This window comes from Nerophis lumbriciformis, linkage group LG29 (genome assembly GCF_033978685.3).
Source record: "Nerophis lumbriciformis linkage group LG29, RoL_Nlum_v2.1, whole genome shotgun sequence".
In the NCBI taxonomy this organism is placed as follows: domain Eukaryota; kingdom Metazoa; phylum Chordata; class Actinopteri; order Syngnathiformes; family Syngnathidae; genus Nerophis; species Nerophis lumbriciformis.
Window position 1 is genome coordinate 30945001 of NC_084576.2, and position 27072 is coordinate 30972072.

Genomic DNA, 27072 nt, shown 5'->3' on the forward strand with positions numbered 1-27072 from the left:
CTCTAGTGGGTTCTTCGGACCACCACACACTGTTACGGGAGTCCGGATTTCAGGGTACAACACTGTTTTATTTGTATGTTGAGAGCCTTTTGCTTTCCAGCAAGATGTCTTTTTCTGTGTTCGTGTCTCTCTCTCTCTCTGGCTCCCACTCCAAATCCAACCACGTGTCTCATCCCGGCTGCTGCTAATAAAGGCGTGAGGTGATTACCGTATTTTCCGCACTATTAGCCGCACCTAAAAACCACAAATTTACTCAAAAGCTGACAGTGCGGCTTATAACCCGGTGCGCTTTATATATGGATTAATATTAAGATTCATTTTCATAAAGTTTAGGTCTCGCAACTACGGTAAACAGCCGCCATCTTTTTTCCCCGTAGAAGCGGAAGCGCTTCTTCTTCTACGGCAAGCAACCGCCAAGGTAAGCACCCGCCCCCATAGAAGAGGAAGCGCTTCTTCTTCTACTGTAAGCAACCACCCGCCCCCGTAGAAGAAGAAGCGCGCGGATATTACGTTTCATTTCATTTGTGTGTTTACATCTGTAAAGACCACAAAATGGCTCCTACTAAGCGACAGATTTCCGGTTCATGAAAAGACGCAATCTCTCCATCCGCACACGGACTACTATTTCACAGCAACTGCCTAAAGACTTTCAAGAAAAGCTGGCTACTTTCCGTGCATATTGTAAAAACAAGATAGCTGAAAAAAAGATCGGGCCAGAGAACATTATCAACATGGACGAGGTTCCACTAACTTTTGATATTCCTGTGAACCGCACTGTGGATACAACGGGAGCACGTACGGTGAATATTCGCACCACAGGGAATGAGAAGTCATCCTTCACTGTGGTTCTAGCTTGCCATGCTAATGGCCAGAAACTTCCACCCATGGTGATATTCAAAAGGAAGACCTTGCCAAAAGAGACCTTTCCAGCCGGCGTCATCATAAAAGCTAACTCGAAGGGATGGATGGATGAAGAAAAGATGAGCGAGTGGTTAAGGGAAGTTTACGCGAAGAGGCCGGGTGGCTTTTTTCACGCAGCTCCGTCCATGTTGATATACGACTCCATGCGCGCCCACATCACGCTGGTTTTTAATATATTATTAAAGTTTGACTGACCTATCTGACTGTTTTTTTGACATTCCTTTAGCGCAGTTAGATGCGGCTTATAACACGGGGCGGCTTATAGGTGGACAAAGTTTTGAAATATGCCGTTCATTGAAGGCGCGGCTTATAACCCAGGGCGGCTTATGGTGCGGAAAATATGGATAACATCCACTCACCTGTCGCTTGTCTTCGAGGCCGGTCCTGGCACACCCCGTTCCGCGGCAGGCCCGCAGGCCACGCCCCCCCTCCACACTAAGTAAATATGAATAATGGGTTCCAGCTTCAACAAAAGTCCATATTTTTGTTAAGGTTTATACATTCTGAACACAATACAGTACTGTATATCAAACAAACATAACAAGGAGGTGATGGATCAACTTTCTCTTTATTAACAAGCCAAAACAACAACAACTACAAACTGAACTGTCCTCTGTATGTTCTGCTCTAACAGACGGGGACAGGGGCAGGGGCCGTGAGAGGCGGTTTTCTCATCCGCTGAACTATTAGTCCGCCAGAAAAGTCAGTTCTAATCACGATGAAAAACTCACCGTCGTACGAAGCCAGCTTCTTCAATCGCTTCAATATGAATGGATGACTCACAGAGACACGGTTTGCACACAAAGGCATATTTTACGCGATCTAAAAGTGCGTAAACCGTCACGTTCGCAAATAGGTTCTATTGTTCAGTATAAGCTACTTTGCCAAGTCCAATGACCAGAGGTGTGGACTCGAGTCACATGACTTGGACTCGAGTCAGACTCGAGTCATGAATTTGATGACTTTAGACTCGACTTGACAAAATGTAAAAAGACTTGCAACTCGACTTAGACTTTAACATCAATGACTTGTGACTTCACTTGGACTTGAGCCTTTTGAATTGACATGACTTGACATGACTTGCTACTTTCCCCAAAACCCAAAGATGAAAAAGTTATTCGGGAGCGCTCCGTATTTTTCATTGTGTACTTGTCTATCAGCGTTGCGTGTGTCAGCTGGTGTGCTCTCAGTACAACAGCCAATCAAATTAGATCTACTTTGTTTTCATCACACAGCATTCATCCAATCAAATTGCAGGACAACCAACGAAGAAGACATGTCCAAACCACACGCCAGTGAACAAAAAATGATACCTAAAATAATTTTGTTTGGGTATAAAAATTACGAGGTGGTCAACACAAAACGGTTTGCAGTATGCAACACATGCGGTTCCAAAATGACTGATGGAGAGGCAACAACTTCCAACTTCGTCCGGCATTTGAAGTTGCACAAAGAACGGTAAGTTTTGAATGTAAGAAACGTTTATTGGCTAAGTAACGTGACTTTTATTTGCTGTGTAGTTAAATCAGTGAGGCTGTAAACTCACTGCTAAAGTTATAACGTTATTGCAAACACGGGAATTTGTTGCAGTTCACTACCTTATTCATACTTTTAGTTCAGTGATTTTTTTAAGCAGGGTTACGTTAGTCAATATATCACACGTAACGTTAGACGGCGGTCAGCAGCACCGCGTATTTTAGCCACCTAAAAAAAGACAAAAATAGTCAAATAAAGGTCAGTTAAAATGTATACTATATTATGAATATGTGTACCGTTTTAGCTAGCTTTCTGACATACTGTTGGTTGTTTACCTCAGTGGTCCCCAACCACCGGGCTGCGGCCCGGTACTGGTCCGTGGATCGATTGGTATCGGGCCGCACAAGAAATATATATATATATTTTTTTTTTATTAAATCAACATAAAAAACACAAGATACACTTACAAGTAGTGTACCAACCCAAACAAACTCTCTCCCCCCTTTTGTTCTGGGCATTGAACATGAAGACTCTTCCTTCACTGTTCCGAGTGGCCATGAGAGTCTTGGCAGTGCCTGCCTCCAGTGCTCCAGTGGAGCGAGTTTTCAGCCATGGTGGCATCATACTACGCCCCCATCGTGCACAAATGACTGACAGACTCTTGGCTAATTTGGTCTTTTGCAAATGCAATGCAGCATAGGGCCCTGACATATAAAAAGTACAACTTTTTTGTTATGTTCACGTATATGTCATGTTTTTTCAATGTTAACACTTTTGTACAAATAAGTACATTTGCACTTTATTTTTCAATGTGTTTGTTCTGTAAAGGAATGAGTTAATGTTTAAAATGACTGGTTAATAGTGCTATTATAAAGTGCAATGTCAGCACAATTTTCTTTCCTGCAATTTAAAATGCACTTGTTTTAATAAATAAATACAGCGTTTGAAAAGCATACACAATCTGTGTTAATATATTAGTCTGTGGTTAAAAGGACTTGAAAGGACTCGAAACTCAAACTGCAGGACTTAGGACTTGACTTGAGACTTTCCAGTCTTGACTTTGGACTTGACTCGGGGCTTGCCTGTCTTGACTCGGGACTTGACTCGGACTTGAGGGCAAAGACTTGAGACTTACTTGTGACTTGCAAAACAATGACTTGGTCCCACCTCTGCCAATGACATTAGACCGGCCTGCAAGTTCAGCTTAAAACTTGGGTGTAAAAAAGACAAGACTGCTGATCTTTGACTCGTATTTTTAAAAACTCTCGAAGAAGTTTGTCTCAATAATAACAAACATATGGAATGTCAAATTCATACCCCTTTAGGTACGAGAGCGATGTCTGCCTCTGCTGAAAGAGTCTCAGTCCCTCTTAGCGCCGCTTGAAGAAATGGAGAAGAACATCACCGGCTTCTACCAGTCCCTGGAGAAGGCCAGCTACGTGACCAGCAGCACCGACCCAGAAGGACCTGTGGACTACAAACAGAAGTGCCAGGTGAGCGACACTAATGACGCGGCGAGTCACCAAGAAGCTGACACCCTCGCCTGATGTCGCTGCAGGAGCTGGCGGCCGCCACGCAAAGCTGCAAGAAGTGTCTCCTTGTCATTGAGAGGACTCACCAGAGCATCCTGAAGATGATGGATGCCAGTAAAACCCTGCAGCACATGGACATGAGGCTCCTGCAGAAAAGAGTGGCGGACCTCCAAACCTCCTCACAGGTGAACATCTCAGCTTCTTCTAAATGCACTCCTTTATACTACACCTTGTACGACAGGCGTCAAACTCAAACTCCTTTTAATGGTCCTGGCCACATCATTTAATGTGGTCGGCCATATCATTTTATTGTGCCCCGCCACATAATTTAATCGTGGCCCGCCACGTCATTTCATTGTGGACCACCATATCATTTATAATGGCCTGTTCCATAATTTTACCGTAGCATGCGACATCATTTTAATATTGCCCGCCACATCATTCTAATGTAGCACGCTCAATAATGTCATATGGTCCGCCATGTAATTTTATTGAGGCCTACTACATCATTTAAATGTGGCCTTCCGCATCATTTCAAGATAGCCCGTCATGTCATTTTATTTGGTCCTCCATGTCAATTATGTGGCCAGCCACATCTTTTTTAGGTGGCCAGTCAAAAAAATGTATGTGGCCCACCACATAATTTTATTGTGGATCACCACATAATCTTATTGTGGCCTGTTCCATAATTTTACCGTGGCATGCAACATCATTTTAATATTGCCCGCCACATCATTCTAATGTAGCACGCTAAATAATTTCATATGGTCCGCCATGTAATTTTATTGTGGCCCACCACGTCATTTAAAACTGTTATTTTAAGGTGGCCCTCTGCGTCATTTCAAGATAGCCCGTCATGTCATTTTATTTGGTCCTCCATGTCAATTATGTGGCGAGCCACATCTTTTTTAGGTGGCCAGTCAAAAAAATGAAGTGACCCACCACATAATTTTATTGTGGATCACCACATAATCTTATTGTGGCCTGTTCCATAATTTTACTGTGGCATGCGACATCATTTTAATGTAGCACGCTAAATCATTTCATGTGGTCTGCCACTTCATTTAAAATTGGCCCACCATATTATTTTTATGTGGCCCTCCGCGTCATTTCAAGATAGCTCATCATGTCATTTTATTTGGTCCTCCATGTCAATTATGTGGCCAGCCAAAAAACTTTACGTGGACCACCACATAATTTTATTGTGGACCACCACATAAATTTACTGTGGCATGCAACATCATTTTAATATTGCCCGCTACATCATTCTATTGTGGCATGCAACATCATTTAAATTAGGCCCGCTACATCATTCTATTGTGGCACGCTAAATCATTTCACGTGGTCTGCCATGTAATTTTATGGTGGCCTGCCACGTCATTTAAATACGGCCTGTCCTATTCTTTCATATGGCCCTCCACGTCATTTCAAGATAGCCCTTCATGTCATTTTATGTGGTCCTCCATGTCAATTATGTGGCCCGCCACATAATTTTATTTGGCCCATTAGGTCATTCATGTGGCCTGCGAAAGACTGGAAATAAAAAATAACTTCTTAAAATCTTTAGATTTTGACAGAAAAATGTTGCACATGCTATTGCATACGTTCTACACTTTAATGTGATCTGATTTCCCAAGCATGTATGTTTTGGTTATCAAAATTACACGCTTAAAATCACCTTGACTTACTATTTCAAAGCAACTTATTCATCAATCTGTGAAAAATATATTCATGAAAAACAGTTGCCTTTATAAGTTGTGTGACAAAAACATTTGTTTTGATAAATACTCACTGTTACATGCTCTGCATAATTGCGACGTGGCCCTTGATTACAATAAAAAAGAGTTTGAATCCCTGTCTCACACTGTATGTAACCTGTGTGCTCGTCAAGGGCATGTTTAAGGAATCCACCGAGTGGAGGAGGCGCGTGGAGGCAAACAGCAGCCTCATGAAGAGGTTTGACGAGTCGCGCTCGGAGCTGGAGAAGGTTCTCAGCTTGGCGGAAGACTGTCTGACAGAACAAGGCCACCCGGAGGAGCTGCTGAAAAAACACACGGTGAGGAAAGAGCTTTTTAGGCATCTTGTTAGCAAGTCTTGGTTATAAATAACCATACTTGCCAACCTCGAGACCTCCGATTTCGGGAGGCGGGGGGCGTGGTTGGGGGCGTGGTTAAGAGATATATATATATAAGAAATACTTGACTTTCAGTGAATTCTAGCTATATATATATATATATATTTTTTTTTTTATTACATATATATATATATATATATATATATATATATATATATATATGTATACATATATATATATATACATATATATATATATATATATATATATATTAGAGATGCGCGGATAGGCAATTATTTCATCCGCAACCGCATCAGAAAGTCGTCAACCATCCGCAATCCACCCGATCTAACATTTGATCAGAACCGCATCCGCCCGCCATCCGCCCGTTGTTATATATCTAATATAGACGATGCAAGGCATTAGTGAGGTTATAAAGCTTTTGCCTGTTAAAGAAAGGAGACTGATCCAATGCAGCACAGACATTCCCGTGCCACGCTGTCACGACCCAGACGCACACCAGTGCGCAATCATATGGGAGCCGCGCTGAGCGCACCTCCAAGCGCGTCTCGCTGCCGGCGACGGCCGGGTATATGGGCCCGACGCTCCAGCGCCATCCATTTTCAGGGCTAGTTGATTCGGCAGGTGGGTTGTTACACACTCCTTAGCGGGTTCCGACTTCCATGGCCACCGTCCTAGCTGCTGTCTATATCAACCAGGGTGAGCCCCACCCCTTTCGTGAGCGCACTGCGCGCGGAGTGACCCCTGTTACGCGCCCCCGGCAACAGGGGTGGCGGGCAGGTAAGCTGCGCGGGCGGAGCGCGCGGAGTGACCCCTGTTACGAGCCCCCGGCCACGGGGGTGGCGGGCAGGTAAGCTGCTTGCCTGCTGCGCGTGACGCCGGCCGCGGCGAAGGCGGACGAGGCGGGGTGTCGGTGCGGTGGGCGCGGTGGTGACCCTGGACGTGCGTCGGGCCCTTCTCGCGGATCGCCTCAGCTACGGCTCCCGGTGGGACCCTCTCGGGGGAAGGGGCCTCGGTCCCGGACCCCGGCGAGGCGTCCCTTCTCCGCTCCGTAAAAGTGTCCATCTCTTTTTTTTTTTTTTTCTTCTGTTGTGGCATATGCTGCAGGTGCCTGCTCGTTTTTCGTATGTGGGTAACAACATTTAACTATGTATATATATTTCCCAATTGGTTTAACTGCCACCCGCCTGAATCTATTTAAAATCAAATGTTTTTTTATTTCAATCACCCGACCCGACCCGACCCGTGGATAAAATCTAATTTTTTTTAATTTCATCCGCCCGATCCGCGGATAATCCGCGGACTCCGCGGTTGTGCCCGCAAACCGCGCATCTCTAATATATATATATATATATATATATATATGTATACATATATATATATATATATATATATATATATATATATATATATATATATATATATATATAAATGAATAAAATAAATACTTGAATTTCAGTGTTCATTTATTTACATATATACACACACAACACTCATCTACTCATTGTTGAGTTATGGGTTGAATTGTCCATCCTTGTTCTATTCTCTGTCACTATTTCAGAACACACACATTATACAAATATACATTATAAAATCAATAAGAAAACGGGAGCTCTAATTTGGGAGTCTGAATTAGGATCAGAAGTTCCTATACAAACATTGCGTACTCACGTCGCCTTTTTGTATTGATTACTGCAGCTGTGCACTGGATTCATTCACAAATACAAACTACAACTCACAAACACTTTAGAGTTAGGCGCCACCATCAGAATGTGTACGTAAACTTATAAAGATCACATGGATATTATTCAGTGAGTTGATTCACCAAAACTAACCTGTTATACAGGAGGAAAAAGCACACAGGGCGTTTCAATTGTTCACAGACTGGTCGCTCTCATCAGAATGACAAGACACTTCCGGTCTGCAGGTGATAGCATTCAATTGGGAAGAAACGCCCTACTGCCCCCTACTGGCCAATGTGAATACTGATAAATGTGTAATGACAGCTCCAAAAACGAATTCAAACCACAAAATAAAATAAATAAATCAACACAAAAATGTGACACATTATGGGTGGGTCACATATGCATGTACAGTAGATGGCAGTATTGTCCTGTTTAAAAGTGTCACAACATTGCTGTTTACGGCAGACGAACTGCTTTACGGTAGACGAAGACTTGACTGCTGTTGTTGTGTGTTGTTACCGCGCTGGGAGGACGTTAATGAAACTGCCTAACAATAAACCCACATAAGAAACCAAGAACTCGCCCTCGATCATTAGCTGTTTATATGGTGGGAAAGCGGACGTGAGAACAGGCTGTCAACACGTCACTCAGGTCCGCATGGAGCTGGAGGGGGCGTGGCCTCCAGCTCCGCCTGAATTTCGGGAGAAAATTTATCATGGGAGGTTTTCGGGAGAGGCGCTGAATTTCGGGAGTCTCCCGGAAAATCCGGGAGGGTTGGCAAGTATGTAAATAACCCTTCTAAAAATAGATCCATGTACTTTTGACGGGACTCATACGCATTTCTTTAAGAAGACAGTCTGATACTTACATGTAGCTGCCAAATACAATAAAAGGTCTAAGAATGGACTCATTTCATTTGATTTTGTGTATCATTTCAATGCATGTGTAAAGGAAGTTAAGCACTATCAATTATGCAGACGACTGCCAAATGTATATGCCGATTTCAAAAGGCCACGGCCCCCTGACACCCCTTCTCAACTGTCTATGCCACGTTACGGCTTGGTTAGCCCAGAATGTTTTAATAATGAATGAGGGGAAAACGGAAATTGTAGTTTTTGGTCCGGCCCTCATTGACTTGGGACCATTGCAAAATGATGTGCGTCCCAAAGTCACCGGCCTTGGCGTCACTATAGACTAGGGATGTCCCGATCCGATATTTGGATCGGATCGGCCGCCGATATTTGCCAAAAATTGCGTATCGGCAAGGCATGGGAAAATGCCGATCCAGATCCAGTTTAAAAAAAAACTCCGGTCCGTGTTTTCCAACGCACCTATTTAAATAATACATTCCACTTTTCTGCTGCTCCCTAATTTTCGTTCCGCATTTTCCAGCACAACTTCAACACATCCACAGGTCTGTGGATTCTCACACAGTTGCTTTTAGCTGCTGGCATTACACGACATGCTCTTCTCACTCTTTTCTGTGTCTCCCTCTCACAGACAGCAAGCGCACCTTCTTACACACGTCACATACTGTCACGTCATACGTCACATACTGTCACGTCATGCGTCACATACATATACGTCCTCTCCCAGCAGAGAAGTAGCAGCATGGCTAACGTTAGCTGTGATGCTAGCGCAGCCGTGTGACCAACGTTTCCTCTAAAGGTGCGCGCCTGCGCAATTACGCACTGCTCAAGCGTCCTCTGCGCACGGCAAATCTATGCCACGCACAACATCAAAAAAATAAAATAAGCGCATAACAATTTTCGACACACGGACACGACAGAGAAAACAGTTTTCGTCATCATTGTTCAAATATTGTGACGTCTGTCGAGACGCTTATCTCCATTCGGTGCCACACGTCCACACCATCAAAATGCAGAGGCAAACATTTCCACATCAACACCGTATGAAAAAATTAGTGATTTTTTTAGTTGTGATCTCCTTCTCTGCATGAAAGTTTAAAAGTAGCATATATTAATGCAGTATGAAGAAGAATGTTTTAATGTAGACATGCAAGCCTTGAAAGAACGTTTTGAAAATCAAGACTACATTTCCTGCAAATGGGTGCATTTCTACCCTATATTTTAACTTTAGATTTATTCTCATATCAAACTCTTTTGGCTGTCTTTTTGACACTTACATCCGACGCCCCCCCTCCACACCCTGGATTATAAATAATGTAAACAATTCAATGTGATTATCTTGTGTGATGACTGTATTATGATGATAGTATATATCTGATAGTATATATCTGTATCATGAATCAATTTAAGTGGACCCCGACTTAAACAAGTTGAAAAACTTATTGGGGTGTTACCATTTAGTGGTCAATTGTACGGAATATGTACTTCACTGTGCAACCTACTAATAAAAGTCTCAATCAATCAATCAAAACACATAGAATCATCATACTGCTGTGATTATATGCATCAAGTGTTCATTCAAGGCTAAGGCAAAATATCGAGATGTATATCGTGTATCGCAATATGGCCTTAAAATATCGCAATATTAAAAAAAGGCCATATCGCCCAGCCCTAGTTTCAATGATGCCATTTCTGTTTGTCATGTATAATTTTGTCTATTTTGTGTTTATCCTTGAATAAACAGGTCAGTTTCTTGTTACCAACCATTGTGTATTATTCAAACTCCCCTAATTCAGCTGGCTAGTTGTTATCAAGAGTACTAAAACCCTTTTCAACATGATTCTGACAACTAAGTAGGCTAAATAACTTTAAACTTTAATACATGCTCGGATAGGCCAGTATCGGTATCGGTCAGTATCGGTATCGGATCGGAAGTGCAAAAACAATATCGGTATCGGATTGGAAGTGCAAAAACCTGGATCGGGACATCCCTACTATAGACAGACATTTTAAACTTGACAAACAAGTCAATGGCGTTTTAAAATCGTGTTTTTATCATCTTCGTCTTTTAGCAAAGGTAAAACCGTTTGTATCTTTTAACCTTTTTGAACAAGTCATGCATGCTTTTATTTCAAGGGGCCTGGACTACTGCAATACACTTTATGCTGGCGTTAGCCAAAGAGCTCTCTCCCGGTTGCAGTTAGTCCAGAACGCGGCAGCACGACTTTTAACAAGGGCCAGTAAACGCCAGCACATAACCCCAATTCTTGAGACTTTGCACTGGCTCCCTGTTCATTTTAGAATTGATTTTAAATGGTTTCAAATGTGCCAAGGTGAGGCTGGAGATGTCCCTCACTGACTGCCGGGACCCGGTAGTGAGAGCCGCCGCTCCTTGCCTCGTAACAGGGCGGAAGTGGACCCCAGTCACAGCTGTGCTACAGGCCAAATCAGCTTTGCTCCATCGTGACGTAGTAGGCCACGTCCAACAAGGCAGACGAGGCTTTGGCCTTGGAACCGTAACTCATCTGCAACCAAACGTCCAACTATGGCATACTTGCCAACCCTCCCGGATTTTCCGGGAGACTCCCGAAATTCAGCGCCTCTCCCGAAAACCTCCCGGGACAAATTTTCTCCCGAAAATCTCCCGAAATTCAGGCCAAGCTGGAGGCCACGCCCCCTCCAGCTCCATGCGGACCTGAGTGACGTGTTGACAGCCTGTTCACACGTCCGCTTTCCCACAATTTAAACAGCTAATGATCGAGGGCGATTTCTTGATTTCTTATGTGGTTTTATTGTTAGGCAGTTTCATTAATGTCCTCCCAGCGCGGTAACAACACACAACAACAGCAGTCAAATTTTCGTCTACCGTAAAGCAGTTCGTCTGCCGTAAACAGCAATGTTGTGACACTTTTAAACAGGACAATACTGCCATCTACTGTACATGCATATGTGACCCGCCCATAATGTGTCACATTTTTGTGTTGATTTATTTATTTTATTTTGTGGTTTGAATTCGTTTTTGGAGCTGTCATTACACATTTATCAGTATTCACATTGGTCAGTAGAGGGCAGTAGGGCGTTTCTTCCCAATTGAATGCTATCACCTGCAGACCGGAAGTGTCTTGTCATTCTGATGAGCGCGACCAGTCTGTGAACAATTGAAACGTCCTGTGTGCTTTTTTCCTCCTGTATAACAGGTTAGTTTTGGTGAATCAACTCACTGAATAATATCCATGTGATCTTTATAAGTTTAAGTACACATTCTGATGGTGGAGCCTAACTCTAAAGTGTTTGTGAGTTGTAGTTTGTATTTGTGAATGAATCCAGTGCACAGCTGCAGTAATCAATACAAAAAGGCGACGTGAGTGCGCAATGTTTGTATAGGAACTTCTGATCCTAATTCAGACTCCCAAATTAGAGCTCCCGTTTTCTTATTGATTTTATAATGTATATTTGTATAATGTGTGTGTTCTGAAATAGTGACAGAGAATAGAACAAGGATGGACAATTCAACCCTTAACTCAACAATGAGTAGATGAGTGTTATGTGCGTGTATATGTGTAAATAAATGAACACTGAAATTCAAGTATTTCTTTTATTTATGTATATATATATATATATATATATATATATATATATATATATATATATATATTTATGTAATAAAAAAAAATATATATAGCTAGAATTCACTGAAAGTCAAGTATTTATTATATATATATATATATCTTAACCACGCCCCCAACCACGCCCCCCGCCCCACCCCCCACACCTCCCACCCCCCACTTCCCGAAATCGGAGGTCTCAAGGTTGGCAAGTATGAACTATGGTTGTAGAGGAAGTGCATCGTCAGGAGGAAACAGCCAGACGTTCCAAAGCCGCAACACAATCCAAACAGGGCCGCTGGACAAGGTGGGAGGGTGTTGAAAAGAAGAAACTCACATGGAGCGAACTTTGGGGCATGGAATCCAACAGGCTGAGTTTCATCGTTCGAGCAACATATGATGTGCTACCATCTCCCACAAACCTGCAACAATGGTTTGGAAAGTACCCATCCTGTCCCCTGTGTACAATCCCAGCAACACTCAAGAACCAGCCTCACTCTAGGCAGATATACGTGGAGACATAACCACCAGATCCTCAGATGTCTAGCTGACAAACTGGAGTGCAGGAGGATATCCATCAACGCCCAACCCATCAACAACCAGGATGTGTGCCGACACCTACCAGCGTTTGTTCGGGAGGGGGAAAAGCTGAAGACAAGACATATAGCAAACATTTACCCAGTAACTAACTTTAGGGTGTTTTGCTGAATCTCCAAAACAATTTATATGCACTTTTAGTAGACTAACGAGCACATGTGTGTCAAATTTAAACAAGATTGGTTAAAAAGAATTGGTCGCAATCTAGCATATATCTTTGCAACTTGGCAACAAAACATTTGGACCAGTATCGAGACACAAATGTTCACATTTAACATGTCTGTATAGCTACCTAAACATGCTGCAAGATGGAGACTGTAAACAGACATATTGTATTTTTGTTGCAGGAGTTCTTCGCTCAGATGGACCAGCGGGTCTTGAACACGTTCCTCAAGGCTTGTGACGAGCTCACTGACATTTTGCCCAACCAGGAGCAACAGTCGCTGCAGGAAACTGTCCGGAAGCTGCACAAACGCTGGAAGGTTGGTGTCGTTTAAGGAGAAGTGTTGCCTATCATTCACAATCCTAATTTAAGACAGGAACAAATATGTGCTTTTTTTTAATGCATTCTAAGTCGTAAATAAATGCTAGCCAAAGTCAGCTGACAATAGAGCCAATAGGTGTTGCTCTATCCTGCCTCGTAAGCGCTCTAAAAACCTCCAAAAACCTTCATGAAACGTTTTATATACATGCTGTAAGTATATATGTAAAGTAGTAACATTCATAATAACAAGTACAATTCTTCCATATTTTGCTTCAACAAAAACAACACATGGCAGACTTTATGAGAGACAACAAAGACTTATTTTAGATCAGGGGTGCTAACACTTTTTCTGCAGGCGAGCTACTTTTCAATTGATCAAGTCGTGGGGATCTACCTCATTCATATATATAATTTATATTTACTTATTTATGAAATATATGTTTTTGTTAACAAGTTAAAGGTGTTTAATGATAATGCAAGCATGTTTAACACATATAGTTAATATTGTTAATACATTAAAGGTGTTTAATGATAATACAAGTATGTTTAATACATATAGTTAATATTGTTAACAAGTTAAAGGTGTTTAAAGATAATGCAAGCATGTTTAACACATATAGTTAATATTGTTAACAAGTTAAAGGTGTTTAAAGATAATGCAAGCATGTTTAACACATATAGTTAATATTGTTAACAAGTTAAAGGTGGTTAAAGATAATGCAAGCATGTTTAACACATATAGTTAATATTGTTAACAACTTAAAGGTGGTTAAAGATAATACAAGCATGTTTAACACATATAGTTAATATTGTTAACAAGTTAAAGGTGGTTAAAGATAATACAAGCATGTTTAATACATATAGTTAATATTGTTAACAAGTTAAAGGTGGTTAAAGATAATGCAAGCACGTTTAACACATATAGTTAATATTGTTAACAAGTTAAAGGTGGTTAAAGATAATACAACACATGTTTAACACATATAGTTAATATTGTTAACATCTTAAAGGTGGTTAAAGATAATACAAGCATGTTTAACACATATAGTTAATATTGTTAACAAGTTAAAGGTGGTTAAAGATAATACAAGCATGTTTAATACATATAGTTAATATTGTTAACAACTTAAAGGTGGTTAAAGATAATACAAGCATGTTTAACACATATAGATTCCTTTCTTTCATGAAGACAAGAATATAAGTTGGTGTATTACCTGATTCTGATGACTTGCATTGATTGGAATCAGACAGTGGTGCTGATAATGTCCGCATTTTCGAATGGAGGAGAAAAAAAGTCCTCCTTTCTGTCCAATACCACATGAACGTGGTTGGTTTTTGGCATCTTATTTGTCCAGCTTCCGTACTCCTTTGTATACACTTTACAAGAAATACATTGTCGGCAAACTCCGTAGCTTGCTAGCTTGTGCACGCCAGCTTTCTGAGACTCTTATTTTGGTAGCGCAGGCAGGATGAAGCAGAGCTTTTATTGTGCAACTGTGCAGTCGGTCTTTGGAGTTTTGACGACAGGTACGGCGCCAGAGTCTGTTGAAATAAAGTGTTTCTCGCCTTCCAGTCGGTAATTTTAATGAGCTGGCAGCAGCCAGCGTCATCTCAGAAGACCCTCGGGTGCCGTGAATGTCAATCAAGTGACGAAAGTGACGTCATAGTGAAGATTTATGATCGCTCATTTTTAGGACTATTTTTTTAATGCCTGGCTGGTGATCGACTGACACACCCTCCGAGATCGACCGGTAGATCGCGATCGACGTAAAGAGCACCCCTGCTCTAGATCAATGACGATCCAGAAACGTATATTTTTGACCTGAATATAAGGAGGATGAGCTACCAGTTTTAGAAGCTGTGTAAAAAACAGATTCAGCTTTTGTGAAACACTAAGCATCATGGAGCAGTATTGCTAAGTGTTAAACCATATATACAAACTACAAACAAAAAATCACTTACTGTACAATGTCTGCTCTCACTGAGATGAAGACGAACGGGATGTCTGTATCTTCCAGTTTAGATGAAGAATTAAAAAAAGATGTAGTAAAACAAGCATCTTTTCGTGTCTTTCTCGCCAAGTTAAATGTTTATGGCCACGATCTTCTACTACCCAGGTGAGTGGCATGATTTATCATCTAGACTTAACTTTTTCCAACTCAGAGGCGATGCAGCAGCTCAATACGTCAACAATATAGCAGCATAAGTTAGTTAAATCTATGTGATCATAGGCCAGGGTTAGCTCTTTTAATGACTATATAGCTAATACTTGGTCAATGTTCAAGTCACAAGATGTATAGATTTTCCGCACTATAAGGCGCACCTAAAAACCTCCAATTTCCTCAAAGGCTGACAGCGCGCCTTATAATCCGGTGCGCCTTATTTATGGACCAATATTGAGCCACAATAGGTCTCGCAACTACGGTAAGCAGCCGCCGACTCTTCTACGGGGGAAAATGAAGTCGGCGGCTACTTACCGTAGTTGCGAGACCTAAACTTTATGTAAAGACCCCAAAATGGCTCCTATTAAGAGACACGCTTACGCAGAGTTTAAACTCAAGGCAATCAGTCACGCAGTGGAACACGGGAATAGAGCAGCAGCGAGAAAATTTAACATTAACGAATCAATGGTGCGGAAGTGGAGGAAGCAACATGATGACCTGTGCCAAGTAAAGAAGACTAAACAGAGTTTCCGAGGGAACAAAGCGAGATGGCTACACTTGATCGATTGGTCCCGGGCCGCACAAGAAATAAAAAAATAATTAAAAAAAATTAAATTTTTTTTTATTAAATCAACATAAAAAACACAAGATACACTTACAATTAGTGCACCAACCCAAAAAAACTCCCTCCCCCATTTACACTCATTTACACTCATTCACACTCATTCACAAAAAAGGGTTGTTTCTTTCTGTTATTAATATTTCTGGTTAAAATTAAAAATTACAAAAAATCCACCCCACACAGTCAATTTCACAATTTTACCATGAAATCTATTGCTACTTTTACATATGTTTGTTTCTCCCAAAATAGAAAAATAAATAATACATTTAGTAAGAAAAGTTCCAGGCTTTCTAGGGCCAAATAAAATGAAGTGGTGGGCCAGATCTTGAGTTTGACACCTGTGGTTTAGAGGGTTTTATGGGTGGAATAGTGTACTTCCCTTAGCTGTATTGTTAACCACCTTGTACTGTATTTTACAAATTAAAATACATAAAATAAAAATATACGTGTCCTTGTGTTACATAGGGATTGTGAATGCCATCCATCCATCCATCTTCTTCCGCTTATCCGAGGTCGGGTCGCGGGGGCAGCAGCCTAAGCAGGGAAGCCCAGACTTCCCTCTCCCCAGCCACTTCGTCCAGCTCTTCCTGTGGAACCCCGAGGCGTTCCCAGGCCAGCCGGGAGACATAGTCTTCCCAACGTGTCCTGGGTCTTCCCCGCGGCCTCCTACCGGTCGGACGTGCCCTAAACACCTCCCTAGGGAGGCGTTCGGGTGGCATCCTGACCAGATGCCCGAACCACCTCATCTGGCTCCTCTCGATGTGGAGGAGCAGCGGCTTTACTTTGAGCTCCCCCCGGATGGCAGAGCTTCTCACCCTATCTCTAAGGGAGAGCCCCGCCACCCGGCGGAGGAAACTCATTTCGGCCGCTTGTACCCGTGATCTTGTCCTTTCGGTCATAACCCAAAGCTCATGACCATAGGTGAGGATGGGAACGTAGATCGACCGGTAAATTGAGAGCTTTGCCTTCCGGCTCAGCTCCTTCTTCACCACAACGGATCGATACAGCGTCCGCATTACTGAAGACGCCGCACCGATCCGCCTGTCGATCTCACGATCCACTCTTCCCCCACTCGTGAACAAGACTCCGAGGTACTTGAACTCCTCCACTTGGGGCAAGATCTCCTCCCCAACCCGGAGATGGCACTCCACCCTTTTCCGGGCGAGAACCATGGACTCGGACTTGGAGGTGCTGATTCTCATCCCAGTCGCTTCACACTCGGCTGCGAACCGATCCAGTGAGAGCTGAAGATCCTGGCCAGATGAAGCCATCAGGACCACATCATCTGCAAAAAGCAGAGACCTAATCCTGCAGCCACCAAACCAGATCCCCTCAACGCCTTGACTGTGCTTAGAAATTCTGTCCATAAAAGTTATGAACAGAATCGGTGACAAAGGGCAGCCTTGGCGGAGTCCAACCCTCACTGGAAAAGTGTCCGACTTACTGCCGGCAATGCGGACCAAGCTCTGGCACCGAGCATACAGGGAGCGGACCGCCACAATCAGACAGTCCGTTACCCCATACTCTCTGAGCACTCCCCACAGGACTTCCCGAGGGACACGGTCGAATGCCTTCTCCAAGTCCACAAAACACATGTAGACTGGTTGGGCAAACTCCCATGCACCCTCAAGGACCCTGCCGAGAGTATAGAGCTGGTCCACAGTTCCACGACCAGGACGAAAACCACACTGTTCCTCCTGAATCCGAGGTTCGACTATCCGGCGTAGCCTCCTCTCCAGTACACCTGAATAGATCTTACCGGGAAGGCTGAGGAGTGTGATCCCACGATAGTTAGAACACACCCTCCGGTTCCCCTTCTTAAAGAGAGGAACCACCACCCCGGTCTGCCAATCCAGAGGTACCGCCCCCGATGTCCACGCGATGCTGCAGAGTCTTGTCAACCAAGACAGCCCCACAGCATCCAGAGCCTTAAGGAACTCCGGGCGGATCTCATCTACCCCCGGGGCCTTGCCACCGAGGAGCTTTTTAATTGTGAATGATAGGCAAAAAAAGTGCAGTTCCCCTTTAAGAAATCAGTTTAACATCAAAGAACTTCCCCTCCTCATGATTTTTTATGCTTCCCAGGACGTTCAGACGGACGCTCCATTCCACGTCCTGCGCCTTAAAGCGGAGGCGGAGAGGAGCAAGCTGGTGCTGCTGCTGCAAGAGTGCCAGGCGGAGATAGCCCGGGAGAACCGCCACCTGGCCAGCGTGGGCAGCGAGAGGCTGGTCAAGGAGCACCGGGTGAGTGACACAATGTCTTGTCACCTTTTTAAACAAGTTCCATAACCACGTGTCCGATTTCAGGTCTTCTTCAGGGAGAAGGGCCTTCAGTCCCTGTGCGAGAAGAGGCTGGAACTGATGGAGGAATTCTGTCAGAAGCTCCCTGAGGACGACTCCGCCCACCAGACCCTGGACAAATCCAGGAAGGAGTACCTGGAGGTCAGCGAGGAAATCGAAAACACTCATCAGAAGCTAATGCAGCACCCAGACAAATGGAAGGACTACAGTGCACGGTAGGATCACCTACAAAAGCCAAAAGCAGTGAAGTTGTCACGTTGTGTAAATGGTAAATAAAAAGAGAATACGACAAATCCTTTTCAACTTATATTCAATTGAATAGACTGCAAAGACAAGATATTTCATGTTCACACTGAGAAACTTTGCAAATAATCATGAACTTAGAATTTAATGGCAGCAACACATTGCAAAAAAGTTGTCACAGGGGCATTTTTACCACTGTGTTACATGGCCTTTCCTTTTAACAACACTCAGTAAAGGTTTGGGAACTGAGGAGACACAGTTTTGAAGTGGAATTCTTCCCCATTCTTGCTTGATGTACAGCTTAAGTTGTTCAACAGTCTCCCTTCTCATATTTTAGCCTTCATATTGCACCAATGGGAGACAGGTCTGGACTACAGGCAGGCCAGTCTAGTACCTGCGCTCTTTTACTATGAAGGCATTGGCATTGTCTTGCTGAAATAAGCAGGGGCGTCCATGATAACAACATATGTTGCTCCAAAAGCTGTATGTACCTTTCAGCATTAATAATGCCTTCACAGATGTGTAAGTTACCCATTTCTTGGCCACTAATACACCCCCATACCATCACAGAGCTATCATGTTAGATCAATCACCAGATTACTTTTACAAACAGTTTTTAAGATCAACTAACACACATATTCATAACACTAGGAATGCCAGCAATGGCTATTTGGCACTTCCTGCTCCCAGGACCAATCTCCTCAAACATACAGTCATGTATAGATGTATATCATTCTGGAATCAGTTGCCATCTCACATTAATCTCTCACAAAGTAAATTGTCATTCAAGACAGCTTTGAAGATACACCTATTGCAGCTGCCCACATGACGTGCATTTTTAATACTCGGTTTAACTAGCTTTTTTTTATCTTATGTTGTATTTTTCCTTTGTATAATGTTTGGTAATGCATGTATTCTTTGTATTTTTATTTTGTATGCTCCTATATGGACCCCAGGAAGACTAGCAGTCGCCTTGGCGTCAGCTAATAGGGGATCCATTCAATAAACAATAACAATAAACAGATGCTGGCCTTTGAACTTTGTGCCTATAACCAGGCCCGGCCCTAACCAATCTGACGCCCTAGGCAAGATTTTAGGTGGCGCCCCCCCACATCGGCAGTGAAGTGTATATACTCACAAGAAACCGGATAGCTTTGTCTTTGACCTTTTTTTTACTTAAAGAAAGCAAATTAACAATCAGAATAGTTAACAAGATAAAAAAAAATATGAATAAATAAATGAATGCAAAAATGAATATATGAAATACAATATTTTTTACATACATATTGCTTAATTAACATTAATGATGTGCACTTTAACAACTAGGCTTACAACTATACCTAATATATAAAGGGGTGGAAAAGTGACTATTACCTGCAGGGCAAACATTAGCTAACCAGAAGGCAATAACAATGTAAACAAAAAACACCTGCTTAAAAGATCTAATACAAATGTCCCTGAGGAATGTAAGGTGGGAGTACTGTAATTACCTAACGTTACATTATTATTTTCCATAACAATTTAGCCCCCTCCACCATATTAACCCGACGTTAAAACAGAACTAGCTATTTATTGATTAGCAATTGCCGAATCATGTAACATTAGCTTAATGCTAAAAAGCCAGGTTACTATCACATTCTGTAACAGACAAATAATTTCATGTAGGCTAACGTTACCTACCTGCTACCTCTGTCTTTTCTCGTTTCTCCTCCTCTTCTTTTCTCTTTTTTCTTCCCTGGGCACAGTTTTGGCCGTTTTGACATCTTGTGTTGATTTTTTGATGTGGTGACGTCCAAAAAGAGTCATGATACGGGAAGGGAGGGGGCGCACCGTGCGGGGGGGGGGGGGGCGTAATGTTGTAACAAATAATATTTCTATTAAATAGGCTTTACTTTGCATTTTAATTAACGTGGGATTATTTTTTGTATTTAGAAATAATAGTACCAACTTTTTTTTTTTTTTCTCCAACATTTGTGGCACTTGCGTGGCGCCCCCTGATGGACGGCGCCCTTAGCATTTGCCTATACGGCCTATGCCACGGGCCGGCCCTGCCTATAACAGTCCAGATGGTTCTTTTCCTCTTTGGTCCGGAGGACACGATGTCCACAGTTTCCAAAAACAATTTGAAATGTGGACTCGTCAGACCACAGAACACTTTTCCACTTTGCATCAGTCCATCTTAGATGAGCTCGGGCCCAGCGAAGCGTTTCTGGGTGTTGTTGGTAAATGGCTTTGGCTTTGCATAGGAGAGTTTTAACTTGCACTTACAGATGTACACTCTTAGAAATAAGGGTTCTAAAAGGGTTCTTCTACAAGGGCTGAGATTCTAACTGGAACCATTTGCTTCTGAAAAACCCTTTCCCGAAGAAAGGGTTTTTCAAGGGTTCTTGGTAACGCTAATGGTTCCAGTAAGAACCATTTTGATCCAGAGAACCCTTTAAAACCCCTTTTCTGAATAATTGGTTTCAAAAGGGTTCTCACTAACACTAAGGGTTCCAGTAAGAACTATTTTGATCCAGAGAACCGTTTTTGGAAGAAAGAGTTCTTCAGGGGTTGTTGAAAGCATGGGTAAGATCCTGTGTCACCAGGGACATACTTCCTGATAACATTTGCCAATAATGGTGCCTATCTTTAAATAAATGTTTTTCTCATTAAAATGTTTTGAATGTTTGTTCAATGTCAACATGATAAATGACCACAATATAATATGAACTAAACTGATCTGTAGAATACAATATGGTTCTTTATAGAACCCTCAGAAGACAAGACGGTTATCGGTGAAAACCTTTGAAAAGGGATGTTTTTAGAACCCCCTGTGTCAGGTCTAGATGAAACCCTTGAAACATGAAAGAGTTCTTTGTGGAACTCCCTGTGTGGGTTCTAGATGAAAGTCTTGAAATACAAAAGGGTTCTTAGTGGAACTCCCTGTGTGGGTTCTAGATGAAACCCTTGAAATACGAAAGGGTTCTTAGTGGAACTCCCTGCGTGGGTTCTTTGTAGAACCTCTCATGGGGGGTTCTGGGTGGAACCTTACACACACAGTTCTAGGTAGAACCCTCCAAAAGGGTTCCAGGTGGAACCTTTATAAAAAGGTTCTACCTGGAGCCAAAAAGGGTTCTCCTATGAGGACGAGCCGAAGAACCATATATGGTTCTACTTAGCACTTTTATTTCTAAGAGTGTAGCGACCAACTGTAGTTACTGACAGTGGTTTTCTGAAGTGTTCCTGAGCCCTCGTGGTGATATCCTTTACACACCGATGTCGCTTTCTGATGCGGTACCGCCTGAGGGAACGAAGGTCATGGGCATTCAATGTTGGTTTTTGGCATTGCCGCTTACGTGCAGTGATTTCTCCAGATTCTCTGAACCTTTTGACGATATTACGGAGCGTAGATGGTGAAATCCCTAAATTCCTTGCAATAGCTGGTTGAGAAATGTTGTTCTTAAACAATTTGCTCAGGCATTTGTTGACAAAGTGGTGACCCTCGCCCCGTCCTTGCTTTTATACCCAATCATGGCACCCACCTGTTCCCAATTAGCCTGTTCACCTGTGGGATGTTCAAAATATGTGTTTGACGAGCATTCCTCAACTTTCTCAGTCTTTTTTGCCACTTGTGCCAGCTTTTTTGAAACATGTTGCATGCGTCAAATTCCAAATGAGCTAATATTTGCAAAAAATAACAACGTTTTCCAGTTTGAACGTTAAATATCTTGTCTTTGCAGTCTATTCAATTGAATAGAAGTTGAAAATGATTTGTTGTATTCTCTTTTTATTTACCATTTACACAACGTGACAACTTCACTGCTTTTTAGTTTTGTAAAACAAATTGAAATTGTGGCGTGACATAGATATGCCGAGCTGTCCTGCTGGCTGATATCTAAAGAAAGTCAACTTCGCCTGCTGAGAAACCGAGCCAGCGACCCCAGAAAGTACAGCCAGGTGAAGACCACCATCACGGTACGTCACGCCAACCTCAAATCCACCCATCCGCTGCCGTCTGCTACATGAATTTGTACAAATTGTGTTGCCCTCGTGACCCCTGCAGGAGCTCAGGAACGACGCCGAGCTGCAGGAGGGCAACCTTGGCTGGCTGAAAGCCCGCATGGCGGTTCTGATGGAGATCTGCGCCGACAGCGACGCCCAGAGGCAGGGAGGCGCCCTGAGAAAGCTCTCCACTGATTTAAAAGGTCTTCTGATGTCGCTTATAGAGGTAAGCCACCTTTCTTTCTTTTTTTAAGATACCTTGACTTCCTCACCAATGTGTCCATGTCACGCAGGCGGAGAAGATGGTCCTGGCTGTAGGCGACTGTGTACAATTCAGAGAGGAAGTGCAGACCACTTTGGACGATCTTCTCAGCGCCCAAAAAGACGCTCAGACCGAGGTCTCCAGAATTCTGGATCGTCCCACCGTGAGAGAAGCCCAACAGCTCCTGCTGGCGCACCAGGTACGGCGCCACCCCAAGAAGGGAGAGAGTTTTTCTTATTCAACGGGTGGACGTTTGCTTCTTCTCCTCAGCAACTTGTGAAGAGGCTGAAGCTGAAGAGGAAGGATGTTCAGCAGCTGATCAGCAGGGGGCAGCAGCTGCAGGCGGAGGAGGGCCTGGGAGAGACGCTGCAGCAGGACCTGCACAGTCTGGAGAACACGCTCAGTAAAATGGAGCAAAATATGGATTCGCAGGAGCAAAGCCTTGAGGTGGGTTGCTGAGTCGTAGTACAAGATGGTAGGAGGAGGATTTGAGCTGCGTTCACACTTCACACACTGAAAATGAGGAGAAATAAAAGACAAGAAATTTAATATATAATAATCAAGGCTTTCAAAATTAACGAGTTAACTCATATGATTATCGTATTTTTCGGACTATAAGTCGCCGTTTTTTTCATAGTTTGGCCCGGGGGTGCGACTTACACTCAGGAGCGACTTATGTGTGAAATTATTAACACATTTCCGTAAAATATCAAATAATATTATTGATCTCATTCACGTAAGAGACTAGACGTATAAGATTTCATGGGATTTAGCGATTAGGAGTGACAGATTGTTTGGTAAACGTATAGCATGTTCTATATGTTATAGTTATTTGAATGACTCTTACCATAATATGTTACGTTAACATACCAGTTGGTTATTTATGCCTCATATAACGTACACTTATTCAGCCTGTTGTTCACTATTCTTGATTTATTTTAAATTGCCTTTCAAATGTCTATTCTTGGTGTTGGCTTTTATCAAATACATTTCCCCAAAAAATGCGACTTATACTCCAGTGCGACTTATATATGTTTTTTTCCTTCTTTATTATGCATTTTTGGCAGGTGCGACTTATACTCGGAAAAATACGGTAATCATAAAAAAACATTAATCATGTACACGAGGGCTCCCCAAACTATGGCCTGCCAGGATCAACAATTTAAAAAAAAATTTGATTTTCAGGTTAATCGCGATTCTTATTTGTAACTAGAGATGTCCGATAATATCGGACTGCCGATATTATCGGCTGATAAATGCTTTAAAATGTAATAACGGAAATTATCGGTATCAGCTTCAAAAAGTAAAATTAATGACTTTTTAAAACGCCGCTGTGTACACAGTAGAGATGCGCGGTTTGCGGGCACAACCGCGGAGTCCGCGGATTATCCGCGGATCGGGCGGATGAAATTTAAAAAAATTAGATTTTATCCGCGGGTCGGGTCGGGTCGGGTGGTTAAAAAAAAATTAGATTTTAAATAGATTCAGGCGGGTGGCAGTTAAACCAATTGGGAAATATATATACATAGTTAAATGTTGTTACCCACATACGAAAAACGAGCAGGCACCTGCAGCATATGCCACAACAGAAGAAAAAAAAAAAGAAGAGATGGACACTTTTACGGAGCGGAGAAGGGACGCCTCGCTGGGGTCCGGGACCGAGGCCCCTTCCCCCGAGAGGGCCCCACCGGTAGCCGTAGCTGAGGTGATCCGCGAGAAGGGCCCGACGCACGTCCAGGGTCACCACCGCGCCCACCGCACCGACACCCCGCCTCGCCCGCCTTCGCCGTGGCCGGCGTCACGCGCAGCAGGTAAGCAGCTTACCTACCCGCCACCCCCGTGGCCGGGGGCTTGTAACAGGGGTCACTCCGCGCGCTCCGCCCGCGCAGCTTACCTGCCCGCCACCCCTGTTGCCGGGGGCGCGTAACAGGGGGCGCGTAACAGGTGTCACTCCGCGCGCAGTGCGCTCACGAAAGGGGTGGGGCTCACCCTGGTTGATATAGACAGCAGCTAGGACGGTGGCCATGGAAGTTGGAACCCGCTAAGGAGTGTGTAACAACCCACCTGCCGAATCAACTAGCCCTGAAAATGGATGGCGCTGGAGCGTTGGGCCCATACCCGGCCGTCGCCGGCAGCGAGACGCGCTTGGAGGTGCGCTCAGCGCGGCTCCCATATGATTGCGCACTGGTGTGCGTCTGGGTCGTGACAGCGTGGCACGCGAATGTCTGTGCTGCATTGGATCAGTCTCCTTTCTTTAACAGGCAAAAACTTTATAACCTCACTAATGCCTTGCATCGTCTATATTAGATATATAACAACGGGCGGATGCGGGCGGATGCGGTTCTGATCAAATGTTAGATCGGGTGGATTGCGGATGGTTGACGACTTTCTGATGCGGTTGCGGATGAAATAATTGCCTATCCGCGCATCTCTAGTACACAGACATAGGAAGAAGCCATAACTGTGATGTGGCCCTCAATGAAAACCAATGAAAAAGCTCGTAAGACTGTATGGTCCATTGGTTGGATCTTACAGGTTTAACTATGCATTCACTACACTAACTAGTGGTGGGGAGGCTTGTAAACCCAATTTTTGCTAATAATAATAATAATATGATTAGATTTTATTTGTAAAAAGCACTTTCCATTGAGTAAACAACCTCAAAGTGCTACAGTGTATTAAAAAAATTAAAATAAAAAGATAATAAAAATAAAAACTACAACAGCCTAATAGCTACAACTAGTATGCATATATCTAAAAAAAGGCTTAGTTAATTTTAGTTAATTTTGTGAATTATATTTATATAGCGCCCCATAATACACCTGCTGTGAACCTGTTTTTATTTATTCTATTTTATTTATTTATTTTTTATCGTGTTCTGTTTGTGTTGTGTTGTGTTTGCTCGGTACTCGTATTATCTTTTAACCTGCCCATTGTACAGCACTTTGGCTACCCCTGTGGTAAATTTTAAATGTGCTTTATAAATAAAGTTGATTTGATTTGATTTGATTTTCTCTAGTGACGGAAAGCGCTTTTACATAGTGAAACCCAATATCTGAGTTACATTTAAACCAGTGTGGGTGGCACTGGGAGCAGGTGGGTAAAGTGTCTTGCCCAAGGACACAAAGGCAGTGCCTAGGATGGCGGAAGCGGGGATCGAACCTGGAACCCTCAAGTTGCTGGCACGGCCAGTCTACCAACCGAGCTATAATCCGCTGCGTCTTTTATAATAATAATGATAATAATAGATTTTATTTGTAAAAAGCACTTTACATTGAGTAAACAACCTCAAAGTGCTACAGTGTAATAAAATAAAATGAAATGAAAAGATAATAAAAAATAAATACAAATAAAAACTAGAACAGCCAAATAGCTAAAGGTAGTATGCATATATCTAAAAAAAGGCTTTTTTTAAAAGAAGGGTTTTTAAGCCATTTTTAAAAGCATCCACAGTCTGTGGTGCCCTCAGGTGGTCAGGGAGAGCATTCCACAGACCCCATTGTTCGCTGCTTTGTCCTCGGAGGTTGGAGGAGGTTATCCTGTCCGGCTCTTAAACCTATCCATCCCATCTTAATGCTCAACAATCAGCTGAGCGACAACTTGTGTCCCGAGGTGCCACTGTAGTTGCATCATCAGCAGAGGTGAGTAGTAGGGACGGCGTGGCGCAGTGGGAAAATGGCCGTGCGCGACCCGAGGGTCCCTGGTTCAATCCCCACCTAGTACCAACCTCGTCATGTCCGTTGTGTCCTGAGCAAAACACTTCACCCTTGCTCCTGATGGGTGCTGGTTAGCGCCTTGCATGGCAGCTCCCTCCATCAGTGTGTGAATGTGTGTGTGAATGGATAAATGTGGAAGTAGTGTCAAAGCGCTTTGAGTACCTTGAAGGTAGAAAAGCGCTATACAAGTACAACCCATTTATCATTATTTATCATTTAGTAACGCGCTACATTTACTCCGTTACATCTACTTGAGTAACTTTTGGGATAAATTGTACTTCTAAGAGTAGTTTTAATGCAACATACTAATTACTTTTACTTGAGTATATTTATAGAGAAGAAACGCTACTTTTACTCCGCTACTTTTACTCCGCTACTTTTATCTACATTCAGCTCGCTACTCGCTACTAATTTTTATCGATCTGCTAATGCACGCTTTGTTTGTTTTGGTACCTCAATAGTGCCTGCGTTTCAACAAATACAGTCACTGGTGACGTTCACTCCGTTCCACCAATCAG

The 27072-nt window shown here is 42.9% G+C and overlaps 1 protein-coding gene across 11 annotated transcripts in view; it reads left to right on the plus strand.

Annotated features, from left to right (window-relative positions):
• Nucleotides 1-27072, plus strand: part of syne1b (spectrin repeat containing, nuclear envelope 1b) — a 469384-nt gene that overhangs the window by 79587 nt on the left and 362725 nt on the right. For all 11 annotated transcript variants that reach the window (XM_072911924.1, XM_072911927.1, XM_061924513.1 and 8 more), the window contains 10 exons: nucleotides 3723-3890; nucleotides 3956-4114; nucleotides 5821-5985; nucleotides 13128-13262; nucleotides 18134-18292; nucleotides 18356-18564; nucleotides 22441-22549; nucleotides 22638-22802; nucleotides 22870-23037; nucleotides 23109-23285. In XM_072911924.1, the coding sequence (XP_072768025.1) occupies nucleotides 3723-3890; nucleotides 3956-4114; nucleotides 5821-5985; nucleotides 13128-13262; nucleotides 18134-18292; nucleotides 18356-18564; nucleotides 22441-22549; nucleotides 22638-22802; nucleotides 22870-23037; nucleotides 23109-23285 (1614 nt within the window). The remainder of the gene's footprint in view (nucleotides 1-3722; nucleotides 3891-3955; nucleotides 4115-5820; nucleotides 5986-13127; nucleotides 13263-18133; nucleotides 18293-18355; nucleotides 18565-22440; nucleotides 22550-22637; nucleotides 22803-22869; nucleotides 23038-23108; nucleotides 23286-27072) is intronic.